The sequence below is a fragment of the Rhododendron vialii genome, chromosome 5a (genome assembly GCF_030253575.1).
Source record: "Rhododendron vialii isolate Sample 1 chromosome 5a, ASM3025357v1".
Lineage (NCBI taxonomy): Eukaryota > Viridiplantae > Streptophyta > Magnoliopsida > Ericales > Ericaceae > Rhododendron > Rhododendron vialii.
The window spans coordinates 40,787,756-40,806,567 of NC_080561.1; the positions used below are offsets into that span (position 1 = coordinate 40,787,756).

At 38.9% G+C, this 18,812-nt stretch overlaps 3 protein-coding genes across 3 annotated transcripts; 1 reads left to right on the forward strand and 2 right to left on the reverse strand.

Moving 5' to 3' along the window:
- Nucleotides 1-694: 694 nt before the first annotated feature.
- On the forward strand, nucleotides 695-2,677 carry LOC131326003 (F-box/kelch-repeat protein At3g23880-like). The gene is made up of 2 exons (XM_058358543.1): nucleotides 695-2,080; nucleotides 2,375-2,677. Exon 1 carries the CDS (start codon nucleotides 804-806, stop codon nucleotides 2,073-2,075), a length of 1,272 nt encoding a protein of 423 aa, XP_058214526.1. The 5' UTR covers nucleotides 695-803; the 3' UTR covers nucleotides 2,076-2,080; nucleotides 2,375-2,677.
- Nucleotides 2,678-3,966: 1,289 nt separating this feature from the next.
- LOC131326004 (F-box/kelch-repeat protein At3g23880-like) lies at nucleotides 3,967-6,329 on the reverse strand. The gene is made up of 2 exons (XM_058358544.1): nucleotides 5,007-6,329; nucleotides 3,967-4,921 (listed from the first exon to the last, which is right to left on the reverse strand). The coding sequence occupies exon 1, from the start codon at nucleotides 6,266-6,268 to the stop codon at nucleotides 5,012-5,014; it is 1,257 nt and encodes a 418-aa protein (XP_058214527.1). The 5' UTR covers nucleotides 6,269-6,329; the 3' UTR covers nucleotides 3,967-4,921; nucleotides 5,007-5,011.
- Nucleotides 6,330-8,677: 2,348 nt separating this feature from the next.
- Nucleotides 8,678-18,679, reverse strand: LOC131326005 (uncharacterized). Its single transcript, XM_058358545.1, has 9 exons — nucleotides 18,662-18,679; nucleotides 18,386-18,441; nucleotides 17,691-17,988; nucleotides 17,537-17,596; nucleotides 16,314-16,426; nucleotides 11,245-11,313; nucleotides 10,021-10,072; nucleotides 9,561-9,810; nucleotides 8,678-9,075 (listed from the first exon to the last, which is right to left on the reverse strand). Exons 1-8 carry the CDS (start codon nucleotides 18,662-18,664, stop codon nucleotides 9,694-9,696), a joined length of 768 nt encoding a protein of 255 aa, XP_058214528.1. The 5' UTR covers nucleotides 18,665-18,679; the 3' UTR covers nucleotides 8,678-9,075; nucleotides 9,561-9,693.
- Between the last annotated feature and the right edge of the window lie 133 nt (nucleotides 18,680-18,812).

Here is an 18,812-nt window from a genome sequence, read left to right on the forward strand (position 1 = left end):
TCCGTTTTGCTCATCAGTGATTAGGCATGTAATGTGGGCCGGATCTACCCATGCACTTGGGCTCCGACCATTTTATCATTTTAATTTTTTGTCGGACATTAGGATATCAATGAAATCAACGCGATTTCATTACCTTGAACTATAATCTCCTATCTTGATCTTTTACCAAAAAGAAAAAAAAAGAAAAACTAATAATCTCCTAACACGCAAGTAGTACACGACCAATTTAGCTAAGAGCTCTGGTATCTGACCACCCGTTTAAATTAGAGAACAAAAATCATTACCAAAAATGGAGATTTAGTGAAAGAAAATCAATTATATTTTCTTTCAATGAGAGAAGTTTGTGAGAAAGTTACGATTAGTAGTTTAATTGTATAAAAAACTAGTGTAAAAATAAAATTTCCGCAGAGAATGAAAGAAGTAACCTAACAACAAAGGACTTCTATAACATAGAAATATTCACGGGCTCTGTAGAAATTCATTTGTCCATCTTGACAATTAATTGTTAAGATATGCTTTTAAATTTTGACCCATAAAAATTAGTTTTCAATGGCGTGTCCAAAAGGTATTCGTAAAAAAGTTGAAGCTGACATGGGCAGATCCGGTCCACATTACATTACAGCCCGATGAACAAAGCTGAAGCTTCAACGAGGGTTCTTCCACTTCAAGTCTCCCATATAGGAGTGTATATATATATATATATTAAAAAACGAGGGTTCTACTCAACTCGAAGGTAAATACAGAAAAATTGTTGGGAGTGAGGAAAACTCTGTAGAAGAAGAAGAAGTAGAAGAAGAAAAGCTATGGCGAGTAACCAATCCACCGTGGCAAGGGCGACGTTCCATCTGCCGTTCGAGATAACGATCGAAATACTATCGAGATTGCCAGTGAAATCCCTCTTGCGATTCAAATCCGTTTGCAAGACCTGGTATGATCTGATCAAAACCCATTATTTTATTTCCAAACATCTTCAAACACAGTCCACTCTCAACTCCACCTCTCTTCTCGTAACCACTTACAATGGTAAAACAAAAAACCATGCAGTGTCTTTAGTTTCCAACGACGGCCCTATCATTCTCGATTTCCCATTTCTGAAAAGGAGGAAATTTACTCTTCGCAGTCGGGAGTATAGTGGGAAAAGTTATTTTTCTATTGTGGGTATCTGTAATGGTTTGGTTTGCATGAATTTAACTCCCTTTGGATATCCCTTGGTCCTTTGCAATCCCTCCACCAGACAGTTTCGGGAACTTCCGTCTTCCGAATGGCAACATTACAATGGTCATGTACGTGTTAAGAGGGTTAGTTTTGGGTTTGGCTTCCATGCCAGTGCTAATGATTACAAGTTGATTAGGATTGTGCTTTATTCTAGTCGAATGGAGGAAGCCTCTATCCAAGCTGATCTTTATGTGATGAGGACCGGTACTTGGAGAAAAATCGATGCGGATAAGGCCTCGGTGTTCCTCGGGGAGAAGAATAAATTGGGGTGGTTTGGTAGCTACGTGCAAATTAGTGGATCTTGTGCTTCAGCAGTCTTGAATGGAGTTTTCTATTGGCCTGCGTGTGTAGTGTCAACTAATGAAGGGACTGTTATGTCCTTCGACATGGCCGATGAGGTGTTTAGAAGAATAAGAATGCCAGTGTGTTTGGATAAGACATGGGTTGAAACTAACTGGTGGATTACAGAATTGAAAGATAAACTTGCTCTGTTTATTCATCCTGATGATAGGTGCTTTGATGTGTGGGTATTGAATGAAGACCAGAGTTCTTGGACTAACCAGTTTAAAATTGAATGTTTTCCGATGATTGAACGTTATATGGGATTTAATGAAATCACAGTAGTGGGAGGTGCGAAAGATGGTGAATTGGTGGTGACAGACCATGAAGTATCTGGTGGTTTGAAGCTCTTTTCGTATGATCTGAAGACCCGAGAAACTATGGATCTTTATTTTGGTCATGTTCCATATCCTTCTGATATTTACTTGTATACGGGGACCCTGCTTCCACTTCCAGTCATGGAAACCAACGAAATCGTGCTCAACAAGAAGAACAAGAAAAGGAAGCATTGGTGGAACTGACTCAGGTCTGAGCTCATCTTTTAAATGTGTTCTCTGTTCATGCTTATTTTGGTTGTGGTAGGTTAACTATGCCTCATGGTAGTGTCTTAGAAAATTTGAATGTCAAACCTTTCCCAAGTATTTCAGCTCCTGTGGGACGTGGGGAAATATTTGCGATGATACCGGTGGGATGTGCTAAATATGGTGAAATCATTGAGAAAGACCCTAAAAAATCTGGTGATTCAAGTGTCTTGTTGGATTATCCCCAGAGGCAAGATGCTAACAATTTTTTTTAATCCATTTCCATTTATTGTACACAGAGATTCTACCAGTCATGAAAGTGAAGTCAAGCACAACAATGAACTCCTGCTTAACAAGAAGAGACAAGCAGTGAATTCATGTAAAAGACTCCTGCCGTCCTGCGTCACTTGCGGCTGTGAATCTTGCTCATGCTTATTTAAGGAGCATAGTTTTCTATTGAAGCTGCATTAGTTTGACTATGCCTCTAAGTATTCCTTTATGAAATTCATCTTCCGTACAGTTTACTTACAACAATGGTGTGTCCCATTACAAACCTAAAAGTAGTTTCTTTGTGGTGTTCAATAAGAATGTAATTCGTCTCAGTTGTTTCTGTTTCAATGACTCTTGATTGCTTCACATCGTTTCTTAGTATTACCATGAGTGTGTTTAGTTGTTTCACCTCTTGATTGCTTCACATCGTTTCTTAGTATTAGCATAAATGTGTTTTTGTAATAGTAATATTAACTCAAGGAAGTAATAGGACAACCCCCGCATTGTGGTGTACTATAACTTTTCAGGCCCTTCGACGCCACAGAAATCATCATCTTTAGCGCAAGTGAATCCTCTGGCCAGCCATCCCTAGTGAATCATCATTTTTTTGTATATTTCTTAAGGTACATTTTATGGCATTTTGCCCATAAGTGTATATCCTATGATATACAGTAGTGGGATATTTCTGGATTTGTAATCCCGTCCACAATTAATGGTGGCAGCAAACACGGGATTTTTGGGGCTCACAACATCATATATATCTCCAATCTATCTCTCTCACACACAAAAAAAAAAAAAAAGCGTTTAGGGTATTTGAGCTCGGCCTTTATAACTCTTGTCTACTTATTAACTTAGACAATATCAAACTCTACAGAATCTCCAGTTAGCAACTAGTTCTCTGTATTTGTTTTTGTTGTTTTTCTGGTCAATATGAGGGGACGGGAGAAGGAGAAGTTGTGAAACATTGTGTAAGCCTCGATCTTGACGTCAGACTTTCTAAGGAAGTGTTTTAATCGCATGTTTCACAAAGAGAATGAAATTTTTTGGCAAATTATTGGAATTTAAATAGCAGTTTGGATTGTTGTATCAATAACTTCCTTTCTGCAAAGACTTCTATACTAATAGCAAATGATCCAGTTGTAGAGGTTGTCTTCGAGTGTTTTTGGCGACTATGGTTGCAATCATAGAACGAAAGCATGAAACTTCAAAACAAGCTTGGCTCGAACAAGTCTACAAGTTTGGCTCCAATTTGTTCCTCAAGCAAAACGAGCCAAGGTCAAATAAACTTTTAACGATTCAAGGTCGTTCAGTAAACAAGGTTGGACTTTTTACAGAAGATTCAAAGATGGAATCCGCTACCAGTTCATTCAAATTATCGTTCTCAACTTGAAAAATGGAAAAACGACATGCATGTTCGAATTCTGTTTTAAAGAACAGAGAAAGTGGAAATGAATCAACCAGGTAGATCTTGTATCATCTTCTCATAGAAGATCAAGTTGTAGCAGATGAAAGAGTTTTTTTGTTTTTGGGAATGTTTGCACAGGGAACTACGGTGAAAATGGAAATCAGTAATGTAACTAACGTCACAACAGGGGTGAACCATAGAGAGCTACAAAAAAAAAAAAACAAAACGTTGGGCTAAGCTTCTCTGCCGGTCTGGATTACTGGCTTACAACAAATTATCAAGTTCAATTGGATATCGGCACGTGTTTGATCCAGAAACAAGTCTTGGTTGAAAAGTTTGGACCAAAATTCTAAACCAACAAATTGGATGTTTGGATAAAAACTTGCCGATATCAGATTGATCTGATATTTTACATGTATGGCTTACACATTATGTCCTTTGAAACGAAGAGCTCCAAGCCTCCAACCATCGAAGGGGAACATTTTCTTGAACTGCCATCAAAGGGGAACTGGAAAAGGGTCCATAAGCGTGTACAGTTCCGTCCAGTTTTTTTTTTTCCCATACGGCAAAGAAGTTTTCGTCCAGAAAACTGAAGCAAAATAAACAGATGAAACAACCCCCGACACATTTATGCTCAAAGAACCACCGTGAAGCAACGTGCATGCACCAAATCAGGCTTACACAACACTCCCTCGCATGAAACATAGGCTCCTTACTATAGCAATCTGACAGTCATTGGAACATAAACTACATCACATGTAAAACATGAAAATTATCCATCCATAAGTAGAGAAAGTCAGCACAGATGTAACTGACAAGGAGTCTTTACATGAATTCATCGCTACATTATCTCTTGTTTCTTCTTGTTAAGCACGAGTTCATTGTAGTGCTTGACATCATTTTCGAGACTGGAAGTAGAGTCTCCGTGTATTAAATAATGCCGTAAGGGCACCCAAACTGAGCAAAAACAAGATTCTTAGTGTCTTGGCTCTCGGCATGTTCCAAAAAGAGGTTGCACTTGCCTGAATCTTCTAGCGTCTTTCTCTGTGATTTCACCATAATTAGCGCATCCCACCATGTCTGATCGAATCTTTTTCTCCACGTTCCACAGGGCCGGCAACACGTGGAAAATGTCAAACTTTCATTTGCTTTTGGGATGTCCCACTTCATTCTAATCCCATACATCAAAGCTTCAAAAGAGAATACTATGACCTATCACAACAAAAATAAGCATGAAAGTGAAAGCACTCAAAAACCTGAGTCAGTTACACAAGTTCAATGCTTCATTGGTTTGCGTGACTGGAAGCAGGGTCTCCGTATACAAGTAAGCAGATTGATATGGAACCCAACCAAAATAAAGATCCGTTCTTTTCAACGTCTCTGTATCATACAAAAAGAGCTTTAAGTCACCACTTCTACTATGGTCTGTCACAACCAATTCACCATTTTTTGCGCATCCCACCACTCTGATTTGACCATTATCACCAAATCTCACATAACCTGAAATCCTCGGAAAAGATCCAACTTTAAATTGGTTAGTCCACGAATTCTGATCTGCATTCAACACCCACACATCAAGGCTTCTTTCATCCGGACGAATAACCAGAGAAAGTTTATCCTTAAGTTCTGTAAATCGCCAGAACTTTTCATCCGTCTGTTCTATAAATCCCCAAATATCTTCATCAAAACACCTATCTAAAGGCACCGGTGTTGTTATTTTCCTGAACACCTCATCACCCATGTCGAACGACATGACAATAACTTCATTAGTGGGAATTACACATGCCGACCAATAGAAAACTCCATTTAAGACCGCTGAAGCCGTAGATCCAACGATGATATCATACTCCCCCCAATCATTGATCTCCCCAAAGAACACCGATAGCTTATTAGCATCAATTTTCGTCCAAGTATGGGTGCTCATCACATACAGATCAACTTGGGTAACGGCTTCCTCAAAGGAACTAAAATAATGTACAATCCTAATCAACTTGTAATCATTAGCACTGGGATGGAAGCCAAACCCAAAACTGACCCGCTCAACCATCTCATCCAGCCATTCGGAATTCGGAATTTCCTGAAACTGTCTGGTGGAGGGATTGCATAGAATCAAGGGAAATTCTTGGCGAGAGAAATGTATGCAAACTAAACCATCACAGATACCCACAATATAGAACCAATTCATCCCAGTATACTTGTTAATCATCCCATTCAGAAAAGGGAAATCGAGATTGATGGGGCCGTTATTAAGCCCATCAATTGAAAGTAAAGACATTTGACGGGTTGCTGGTACAAGATTGTAATTGATCACTAGGAGAGAGGTGGAGTTGAAAGTGGAGTGGGTTTGAAGAAGATGTTTTGAAATAAAATCAGGGGTTTTGATCAGATCATACCAGTTTTTGCATACGGACTTGAATCGCAAGAGGGATTTTACTGGCAATCTCGATAAGATTTCAAACGTTATCTCGAACGGCAGATGGAACGTCGCCCTTGCCGCAGTGGATTGGTTGCTCGCCATAGCTTTACTACTTCTACTTCTTCGAGTTAATCGAACCCAAAGTCGAAGCTCGGCTCTGTTTGTAACCCTAGGAAGAAAAGAAAAGAAAAGGAAAGAAAGGAAAGGAAAGAAACAATTACTAATTTATAACCTCACACACTCACGTACACAAGTACACAAATAATGAATGTGAGTGAGTTTATATATTTGTGCGTGTGGTTGCTGAAGAGTTGGGAAAAGAAAATGGGAGGAAAAATTGACTATTTATCGAATTTGAAAATTTTGTTTTCTTCTATCTTTTTCTTCTGATCAAACAATAGAGAAACTTTTTTAATTTTCTTTTTTTTTCCTTAAGTTCCAAATAGAGCCTAATTTTGTTTATCGGGCATGTGAGGTGGGCCGGATCTACCCATGCACTTGGGCTCCGACAATTTTTGTTTGTCAACCAGTAGGATATTAGCAAATTGACGCGATTCCGTGATCTCGAACACATAACCGTTGATTTCATTATCTCGAACCCATAACCTCGCAGTACGCAAGTACTAGTACACGATCAACTGAGCTAAAAGCCCTGATGTCTGACCACCCGTTTAAATTAGAGAACCAAAATCATTACCAAAATTGGAGATGAAGTAAAAGAAAATGAATTATATTTTCTTCTGATGAGAAGTTTGTGAGATAGTTGCGAATAGTAGTTTAATTGTATTAAAAAACTAGTGCAAAAACTAAAAGTGAAGACATTTCCCTCCATTTCTCTCACTAAAAGTGGTGTAGGGTTGGCATGGGTTGTGATTGTGTGCATTGATTACACTTTCTAAAATGTCTAGGGGGGCCCTTTAACTTCAGAAATGAGCCATATCAGTCGATTGGTGAAGAAAAATGGATGGAGGCTCATGACAGGTGCCTCAATTTGGGGATTTTGAAAGTCCAGATGTTTAATTGAAATAAAGTGAAGTTCAGGTGTTTCGGTGACATTGAAGTGAAAGTTTAGGTGTCATTTTGAAATTTTCCCATATAATTTTTAACCAAATCTATTCTTTTTTTATGTTTTCTCTCCAAAATTTTGGGTCAATAAATATAGGTTTTGTAATTTTGTTTGCTGCGTGTGCCAATTTAATTTGTTCAGTTTTTGAGTTTTTCTTTTCTTGTAGGGTAGGTCGTGGATCTTGCGGGCTCCCCGACCGGCGCGCCCGCGAGAGCCGCCATCTGAATTTTTGAGATGGATAATCCGAGAAACCGAGAGTTTGTTTGAGAAACAAGCTTTTGGTCTAGCGAAAACATTGAGATTTTGGGTTCGGGAACCACGTTACGAATAAAGAAGGTTTCGTTAAAAAGCACCCCATTCACCCGGTTAAAACCGGTCTTTACTTGACATTTTCAAAAGGAAAAAACTTTTAATATCATTTGGAAAATCAAACTCTTAATAAACACGGAGAGGAAAGGGGCATGGAATTGAATATATCACATTGGTGTTCTTGTGGTGCTTAGTGTACGAGGGATGATAAATGGATGATGTGCAAAGAGAAATGAGCTTTGCATTTTTTTGACCCTTTTAAAAAGAGTGTTGGATTCTCGTTTTCCTGGACTATATCACCCAGTTGAGTTGATGTTGGTCCACTCCCACGATGTGAGCAGTTTTATTTTAATTCTAGTTCAAATTGCTTTTAGTTTTAAACTTTAAATAACAGGGAAATGTGCATACCAAACAAATGTGAACACTAGGGCATGAGTAGCTTCCCAAAACGACGTCATTTGCTTCTCTCTCTCTCTCTCTCTCTCTCTCTCTCTCTCTCTCTCTCTCTCTCTCATGTTGCCACATTAGATGAAAACAGCTCAACTCAACAGACTCTCAGAAAACTCATGTTAGATGAAAACAGCTGAAGTCAACAGACTCGTTCAGAAAACTTCAAGGTGATTTCCAGCAATCCTTCGGCACAGTCCAGCGTGTGACAAAAATACCAAATCTCCTTCTAATTCAAGGATGGAGGAGTTCGATCTGAGGTTTTCCGGATTCCCCACAGATACAGCAGCCGAATGAGGCACATAACTAGGAGGACTTGGGAAGCAAGGCAATGGGCATGGGTAAACAAGAGTCGGGTGGGAGCTGGGTGGGGGCAAGGAGAGGTTGGCATGGACGTTGATGGCAATGGTTTCCACACACACACACAAACACACAAATGGGCTTGGGTAAACCTGAGAGAGAGAGAGAGAGAGAGAGAGAGAGAGAGAGAGAGAGAGAGAGAGAGAGAGAGAGATGCGGCCAAACAAGGTCCAAGTCCCAAAAGGACAATACAACATTGTTTTGGAGGGAAGCACACCCGGCCATGCTTTGAGTGCAGCAGGGCCCCAAGTCCCACAGGTGTCTAACAAATTCCTAACAAAACCAGGCGCACCACACAAACATAATGTTGATGCATGTAATATTACACAGGTAGAAGGATACTTCCAAATCAAATAAACTGTTTCATGATTTACTAGGTCTATATACAACATATATAGACAGCAGAAAACAAACCAGCAAAAGTTACCCACCACTTTTAACTCTATGGGCAACATATCAATGCCCAAACTTCCCATCCATCATTATTTCCCTAAGCAACGTCCATGCATTCACAATAACCAAAAAATAATGTACTCCAAGAACAAATAATCTATATATCTTGGACAACAATAATCATCCAACTGGAATCATCGTTATCAACTCTGGCCAAATGCAGACAAATAGCTTACAAATTCTACTGGTTGCTGCTCAGTTTTTGACTTTACCTTCAATGTTGACGAAACTACCTCCTCTCCTTCCCTTCCAAGATCCAAATGCTGCTCCCTACCTTAAAAGTTAATATTAACCACCATAAGGTTAGGATGAGGTCCAAAAACAAAATCAGAAAGTCTATTGACACAGACTTTTCATACACATATCATGCACAGATCATTATGTGGGGTCCATTATGGGTCCCACACAAATGATCCGAACCGCTCATTAAATGTAAAATATTTTTTCATCTCCGGGTCTCCCCAAAAAATTAACTCAATCCGATATCTATAGGCTCTCGATCCAATCATTTAACTTTTCATTATTCTGAAATCTGAATGAAAAGTTAGATGATTGGATCGAGCTTCTATATGTATCGGATTGAGTTGATTTTTTGTGTGGACACTCGAAAAAATATTTTACATTTAATGAACGGCTCGGATTGTTTATGTGGGACCCGTAGTGCGTCCCACATTGAAATCTGTGCACAGAAATCTGTGTGGATAGCACAGCTCAAACAAAATCCAGTGACAACCCAAGGTATGTACGGTTAAAATTTACCTCTCTAGTCTAACGTTGGTGCTTGCCAATTGCCATGCTAGCCAATACAGATGGTGGCACAAAATTGCTTAAGATCCCTGATTCTAACTTCTACCATTCAAAATATCATAAACAATACAACTGAATTCTTCTGTCAGAAATCCAAATCTCTAGGCGGACCAATACGAAGTTTTTCCTGGAGTTCCAACTGTTTTGGCAGAACAAGTTCTATTCCCTGGCCGGACAATTCAAAATATCTCTCCAGCACCATCTGCAACCCGAAAACGTGGGAAACAAAGATAGAAACACTATCATACTTCAGAATAGTTTGCATAACTTTACTTTTCCCGCTTGCACAGGGCCTATGGATAGTATCTTATAGAACAAGCTCAAATAGTCAAGTGTTCGCATTTAGCTCCTTCATGAGGACGATACATTACAAGCTACAATAGTAACACAAACTAACATATAAGATGCATACCACGGCAGCGTAGGCATCAATTCTCCCTTGACGAGCAGACTTGCTAAGGCCCCTGAAAATTGTTGACACGATCTATCTTTCAGAGGGTGACATTCCTTCCCATGGACAGTTTCATAAACTTCATTTGTCTTTCTATTATAATAAGCACCACACTCTAACAAACTAGCATACTTCATATATTGTACAAGAAAGACATTAACTTAAAAGATTAATGGTTTCTGCAGGCATAACAACACTGTGTATAGATACAACAGTGCACAAGAAACTTGACTGCAGATATTGTTCGTTTGATGTGTTAAATGAAAGCTATTCCCAATGATGCCATCATGCTCAATTTTATTGCCTAGAAGTAGAAGGAAAGGAAAACTTCTATCCTAGACTAACAAAGCAACCTGTATTCCCATTTCTTGTGCTCAACCATGTATAAAGCGAATCACATACTTTTAAGTGAGCATGGGTTAAAAGTATTCACGTGCCTTTGAATTGGATAATGATAAGGACTGGCGTTTAAGTACAAAATTTAAAGCAACTTTACCTAAACCAGAGTCATTTATTAGTACTAACACATAACACAATTGTATACGCAATCTAGTTGTGTCTTCTTCTTTTTTTGACTTTGACTCAGCCGAAAGTTGGCCTAATTCTGACAATAAATGGTGTACTACAGTACTCTACTGCATTCAATTTGCCAACATTAACCTCCTTATTAAAATACTTGGGTTGTAGCCCAATTGGCATCTCCTGGTCCTCATCTTGTGGGAGGTCAGGGTTCGAGCTCCATCGTGGGCGGGCTATGGATAGCCTCTGAAACTCCTCGTGAACTAACCTACTAACTCCCCACTAACCCCGCAGATATATGTACAATATTGAAAAAAAAAACCTCCTTATTAAAATGAGAAACTAATTGCAATTTGTTCCACGCGACTTGTATGCGCGTAGGAGTCCCATGCTTTTCCCCATTATCAGATCAGAAAGAAATGGGATGTGTGTTGGGCTTAGCTCATTTGAATTACTATTAATTTTGTTATTTATGCTGTCCCAAAGGACCAAAGCCAAAGAAACAAAATGGTATAGTTCAACCACCACAGTCACACACACACAAAAAACGTGAGGTAGACCCGCAAGACCGCAAAGAAATGAAATATATGTATCACTTTTGGTACTAATTTGACAATCCACAAAAGAAATAGCACACAATAATCAAGATGCACTAGGCAAAATTACTGATCAATCATAAGACTCATGGCTTCAGTGGACGTTCCGTGTTCATCCAGCAGGTACACTCGCCAACCCCTGTATGAAAACTGACATAAGGAATTGATATGCACGATAAATTCAAGGTTGAGAAAGCAAAACATCCATCCAACACCCTTGACTAGCATATGTTGAGGGAAATATTTATGACCACTCAACAAGCAAAAATTAAGTAACAAGTTTAACCTTAGCAGCATGGAGCGCCTAAAGTGGTGCCGCTCCCACTTTAGTGCTCCTGCGCTTCCAACTAAGGAGCTTGACAGGAGCCCCTCCCATTAAGATGGGAGCATGCTCCTTAAGAAGATGAGAGCTTTTGTATGATCTTTCTATAGAAAACATGGATTTATCACTTGGCTTTATAAACTGGTCTTTGATTCAACTCATATGTATAGCCCAAGTAATCATATCTTGAAAAGAAAAGCATATATTGTAACATTAGCCCATGTTTTTACGTATATTCTATACTACATAATTTTCATAATGTATGTTCATGTTCCTTTTACGCTCCTAACCTTGAGAGCTTCTATATTCGCCCGCTCCAACGCTTCCGCTCCTGCTTCGTGCAACTTAGAGTTTAACCCTACAATCTATGTATCCGAGCTATTCGACATGTAGGAAGTAACAATGTCAGGCAATCAACACTCTTACAGATGTGTTGGATAATTGGACATTCACCCAACAAGCATATTACTCACTCCGTCCCATAATGTTTGTCCGGTCTGCAAAACGGAGACGTAAAAATAATACAATTTTTGAAAGAAAGTTCAAAAAAAAATTCAACAATTTACTGGATATTGATATGAGTTCTTTTGACATATGAAAAAACTTTGAATTTTTTCTTGAAAGAAATTCATTATTTTTGAGTCCTTGTTTTGCAGACCGGACAAACATTATGGGACAGAGGGAGTAGTAATTTGAGTATAGCATAACCACACATAAAAGCCTCGTATTATCCAATGAAATCGTCTATGACACATTGTAAGTTGTAAGTATACCATTTTACCGTAGAAAAATGAAAGTAGTACACAAAAGAAACTCAATTATTCCGCCTTGGCCTAGAGTGCTTAGATATATGGTAACTAGAATACTAGATGAAAACTTCTCAAAAAAAAAAACAGAATACTAGATGAAAAAGAAACTTAAGTACACAGTACATAGTCCCTTATGCTCATAACATTTCACCAATGGGTGGTGTTTTCATATACTCCTTACATTGACACATTACAATGACTATCGGCTCATTTACCACAGCTGTGCGTTTGAAAAGGGCATCCACAACCCCTTTGTATGAACCTCTATATACTTCTAGGTATATACAAAATGAAGTATTAAGTCAGAAACTTGACAGAGTTCTAATAGTCAAACTAATCTTAGGCTGCTTTAAACTAGATGTAGATTGGGTGCTATGCCATGAAGCACAGATCGATAAGGGATATGACATGACATTGATACGGCAAAACCTAAAAAAAAAAAAAAACAAATAGTATGCGGATACGTCAAGGATATGTATATGTAAAATTGTAAATTATATGTTTTTATTATTTTTAGTCTTCTACTAGGCATAAAAATGAACCTAAAAGAAATAAAAAGTAGTTGAATTGCTAATACCAAGCTTTAAGCACATGTCAATGCCAAAAGTCATTCCATACAATAATATATGCATATATAAGGGGTACATAGATGCTTTATATACATCAGTTGTACCTATACAAAATTTTGATGTATATATACTAAAAAAGAGTTAAAGGCATAGTGTATGTTTTCTATATAACATACCATGTACATAAACTATGTACTTAAAGACCATATATGAATATATACGGTGTATATGCAAATAGACAATGTAAAAACGCCATATAGACGAATATATAGTGTATAACTGCATATTATACGAATATGTATGAGAGAGAGAGAGAGCGCGCCTGTGAATCTTTACTCGATTCTTTGATATTTACTACTGTTTGTACAATTATTACAGTTTTCCCATTGTAATTTTTACTCGATTCTTTTTAAAATTTCGTATGAACCACCGTCATATCCCCCAACATAAACCACCGTATCCCTTGCGCATCCAAAACGTATCCGAAATTAAAAAAAAATTAAATACAAGATACTTGTTTGCCATATCCGATAAGTATTAGCGCATCGGTGTATGATACCCATAATCGACTAGTTTCAGAGTATCCATCCTTTATTGGTGCTACGTATGCATAAAGGAGATACACGATGAACTAGACACGGAAATAACAGTAAATAAAATACAAATCTTGACATCTTAATAGGAACAACATTACACCTTAAATCACAAAAGTGTAATATTTAAGTTGATTTATTTTGAAAATTCCAGTCTTAGGGAGACAGAAAACTCACTTTTTCCCTGCACATTGTTCTAGTAACGTCTACAACACGCCAAACATGCACATAACCAAACCGAGCCTTGTGTCCCAATCAATGTAGCACGGGCACAACACCGACACCCCGACATGCAAATTTTCAAAAAATAGGGGACACGACATACAGTCGGGTTCCGGTGAGGGATCCCGCATTTTAAAAAAATGCGGGACTCCCCTTCCCGATTGAATTTCGATGATCCGAGCCGCTCAAAGTGATCAGAACGTGATTTTAAGGGTCCCCGCGAGAAATCAGCAAAAAAAATGACCGGGAAGGGCTTCATCCGAGCAGTTTTCATTGAACAATTCAAAAAAAACTGCTCGGATGAAGCCCTTCCCGGTCATTTTTTTCGTTGATTTCTCGCGGGGATCCTTAAAATCACGTTCTGCACACATTGAACGGTTCGGATTTTCAAAATTTGATCGGGAAATGACAGTCCCGCATTTTAACAAAGTGAGGGATCCCTCACTTGATAATTTTTGTGTGTGTGTGTGTATATATATATATATATATACAAAATAAAATATTCAAATAAGATAAAAGTTTCTGATCACAGAGAAAGAGAGAACACATTCAAACAAAGAGTGACCCTAAAGTGGCCCCCCGAAGTGTCCTTAAAGTGTACACTTTGATCCATTTTAAAAGTCCTTAAAATTGCATTTTTACCCCCAAAGTGTCTGTAAAGTGTCCGAAGAGTGTCGGACCTCAAATATTGGAAAAAAAAAAAGGACACTCCGGGAGAAATGTCAGACACTTGTCCGGAGAGTGTTCAGGAGTGTCTGACACCGGTACGTGAGCTCCGACGAAGTGTCCGTGCTACATAGGTCCCAATCAATTAAGGTCAGCTACATGAATCCTATTTTTCCATTGAGCTCTGTCACGGGCTACCCTATTCACTTAGATTTAGTATGCCTAAGTCCTTTCATATCACGGCATTCAAAGTCAGTTTAGGTCTTCCTCCTCCCCTGGCCCGACTATTCACTACAATCATGTCACTCTTCATGACTACTGCGTCTATAGGTCTACAATAAATATGACTGAACCACCTTAATCTATTTTCTCAACTTATCATGTATAAGTACAACTCCTTCCGTCTCACGAATAGTTTCGTTTTGAATTCTATCACTCCTAGTCTTACCACACATCCACCTCAAGCGATGCTCAATAACTCTTTCCCATAGCTTCATTGTATGGCTGGCTCATCAACTTAATCACTCCGCTTGGTTCCCAACTTTGGGAGTAACTTTTAACTCTCGGCACAGTTTTTAATAAATCTTTCTCCACTCATTACCACTCAACTCTCAAAAATAACTTTCTAAGACTTAAACCAAACAAAGTCAATGTCTTTATAGTTGTTGCAACTTTGAATATCCCCTTTATTCTCAAATATAGGTACTAAGGTGCTCCTCCTCCACTCGTCAGGCATCTTCCTAATCATAATAATCTTGCTGAATAACTTTGTCTGATCTTGCTAAATAACTTTGTCTAATCTTGCTAAATAACTTTGTCAACCAAGACACCCCCCATCTGGCCCTAAGGCAGTAAGGCCTTACCTATTCTCATCCTCTTCAAAGCCTGGGCCAATTCAGACTTTTGTATCCGATGATAAAACTCGTATCTCACCACAGTCACCAAATCCCTCCTCGCCATAGACATCCAAGTGTTTCTCATTCAACAGCTTCTCGAAATACGTTTCCATCTATCCTTGATCTCCTCATCTTTCACCAACACCCTCAAATCATCACCTTTTATACACTTAACTTGAGAGAAGTCTCTATTTTTCTTTTCTCTCAGCTTGGCAAGTTTATAGATGTTCTTCTCTCCATTTTTACTATCTAATCTAGCATAAAATTCATCATAAGCTCCCATCTTAGTATCCCTAACGGCTCTCTTAACTTCCTTGCAGGCTTGTTTATTTATAACTTCTATAATTATTCTCATTCTGATCCTTTTGCCACTTTTAAAGCATTCCTCTTTTGCTTTAAAATGGTTTGAACCTTGTCATTCCACCACCAAGTTTCTTTAGATATAGAACCTTTCCCCTTTGACTCTCCAAGAATCTCTTTCGATACCCTCCTAATAGTGTCTGCCATTGTATTCCACATATTGTTACTGTCACCATCCAATGCCCACCTAGCTTGTTGAAGCATCTTGCCCTTGAATATCTCTAGTTTCTCTCCTCTTAGAGACCACCATCTAGGTCGTGGGCATCTAATCTCCTTCGTTGTTCTATGTTGTCTTTTCAGGCAAATATCTAATACCATAAGTCTATGTTGTGACGCTAGGCACTCTCCGGGAATAATCTTGCAATCTTTGCATACCAAACTTTCAATCTTCGCAAATGATTGCTTAAATTCAAAATCTTTAATCAATAACTTACACATCCTTAGCATACCATAATTATATCCGATAATAATCTAATGGATTTCGATGAAAAGATTCAAATCAACGAGTTACAAAAGTGCTTTGAGTCTCCAAGGCAAAATCCGATTCTTGAAACACAATACACAAACTAAAACAATTACAAAATTCGGAAGCAGGATAAATAGAAGACTGGAATAGATACACCTGAAAAAAAATACAAAACTCCAAAAGTAACAACACCCACACCCACACATAGAGTATGAACCACGTTATACCAATCTCACCTCTCTGCAGCCCGAACCGCGAACCTACCAGCAATGCTGCGAACTTTATTGGACTGCTCTGTCTCCTTTCCATCCCAAGATTTGGGAAGCCCAATTATGAACTCATCCACATCCTGTACTTTAATCAATCATTGTTGTCAAATCAAAACTTACTTCTTAATGACAATAAAAGCACACAAAATCCAAGTTTAATAACGAAACAAACCAACCACCACCAAATTCACAGCTTCCATACATAAATCAGTGGAGGTGCCCGGAATCAGCATTAGTGGGGGAAACTATTAAGCATAACTTACACAAACAAAAACATCAATAAACAACAATACCTCTGGCTAACAATCCACCGCACAATGGGGTGGTTAAGATGGACATAGTGCCAAAGAATTTTGCTTCTGAATCCACATATCACATTTTCTGAACAACAATGTTCAGGTGACCACATTCTAGGCACCACAGGACGTATCCTTAATGTATTGGCGGAATAGACCTCATTTGTCCTGTAATCTACCAATGAATCGGCGACACATCACATGAAACTCAAATAGGGTAATCGAATGTGCTCATTACAGCATTTATTGTTTTATGATTCTATTAATGAAAGGCTAATGTTTGGAAGTTCAAACAGGTGTGAGGACTGGGGTGATGTGAGATAAATGTGTACAATTTAAATTACAGTTTAGTCCAATGGTGGGTAAAAAACATTAAGACGCAGAATTCTGGTGGGGGGGACCAGGGGGCACCTATGCTCCCTCCGCCTGTAAAGATTATTGGGTGGTCTTGGGCACCGCCAAGTGATGCCCCACCACTCTCATACACCATACACTTGTATGGGACCAAGTACTATGAGTATAGACCTTACAAGAATATGTGGTTGACAAAGGTGTTGGAGCACCACGTGGCGGTGCCCAAGACCACTAAGTAATTACTCCTTTGCCTGACATAAATTACTCTTCATATAAACTAGGAGTAGCACGCACTCCGTGTGAGCAAGTGTAAATATGTGGGGGAGTCGGAGTGGGTAGGGCATTTTTTTAATGTGGGAGAGTGTGGTTGAGCTCGAGCGATCTTATTATTTGAACCCACAGTTAATTCATGTTATAGCAGAAACAGCTGTAAAATTTGGTAAAGTTCGTTCACACTAATTGGCGTTCTCACTTTCTAAATTAGAACAGATATAGATATATCATATATGTGGAATATGAAATATCGGGTTGGAATTGAACCTGTTGTTCAGCAATTTCAAGAAGTCGAAGCTCAAGCTTTTGCCCACGCAACTCAAGAACCTAGGGCACCAGCTCCCGGAAAACCCTCACAAGTTAGAGAGAGAAACAGGATGCACACAGGGAGAGAGAGAATAGTTTCGGCAGTTGAGAATACCGTTAGGGGGTGGAAAGAGAAGCCCTTGCTAACGGCAAGACCGGTGCGAGACATTCCCAGGTCTACCCCTAGGCTGAACCCACCCCACCAGTTAGGGTCACGCTCCCGGCGGAGGGCATTCGGGGGAATTTCCTCCAAGGACAGCGCCCTTATTCTGGGGCGATTTCGAGTGCGAATTGATGAAGGGGAGCGTTGAGTGTTGGAGGCAATAGTGCCCTTCCATAGGGCGGGCTGTTTGGGTGAGAGAGGATAGGGGCGACTCCCAATTACTGCGCCATTCATGATCCCCTTGCAGCAACTGCTATAAATGAGGGAAAAAGAGAGAGGGGGGATGAAAATGAAAGAAGTTTTCTAAATACAATCACACATTTATTGCATACAATTCTTACTACAAAAAATTTGATTTGCCCACCGATTTAGGCATCAACTAGCATTGTGCCCGTTCGATGCACAGGGCCGAAAAACCAACGTGATTTTTTTAATCCCGTGCATCGAACGGGCACAAAGCTAGTAGAATAGAGGGAAAAAATTGGTTTTTAGACACCCAAACTGATTTTAATTACTCAAATCCAAGATACACAGATATATCATGTTAAAACATGCATCTACACTAAGAGGTAGAAGGCGAGAGAAGAAATAAAATCATTAGAAATAAGCCAACTACATTGATTGTTAAAATCATCGGAGCAAGATACCTGGAAAAGATTCTTGAAAAGACTCTTCTTCTATGTATCCAGCAGCCAACTACAAACTGCAAGAATTGAAATGCCGAAGTACTTAATTAGTAGCGGCTGTATACAAACAACAATTTTTCAATAAACCAAGTATCAAAGACTGAAAGACGTCCTATGCTGAAAAGAGTAACTCAGATGCTGAAAGGGAATGGAGATTTTATTCATATGAAAATTTGAGAATGGTGTTCCCCACAACACCATTTTGATGCGGAGTAGGGAAGGCTGAATGTGGGATACCATTTTCCGGAAAATCCAACGAACTTTGAGCAACTGAAACAATATCCAGAATTTGAGTTTGAAGATGTCTTCTCTGTTTGCTTCATATCAGAGGCATTCTGAATACGTGCAGATCAAGAATTCAAGATGGCTTCCATCAGATTATCAATTT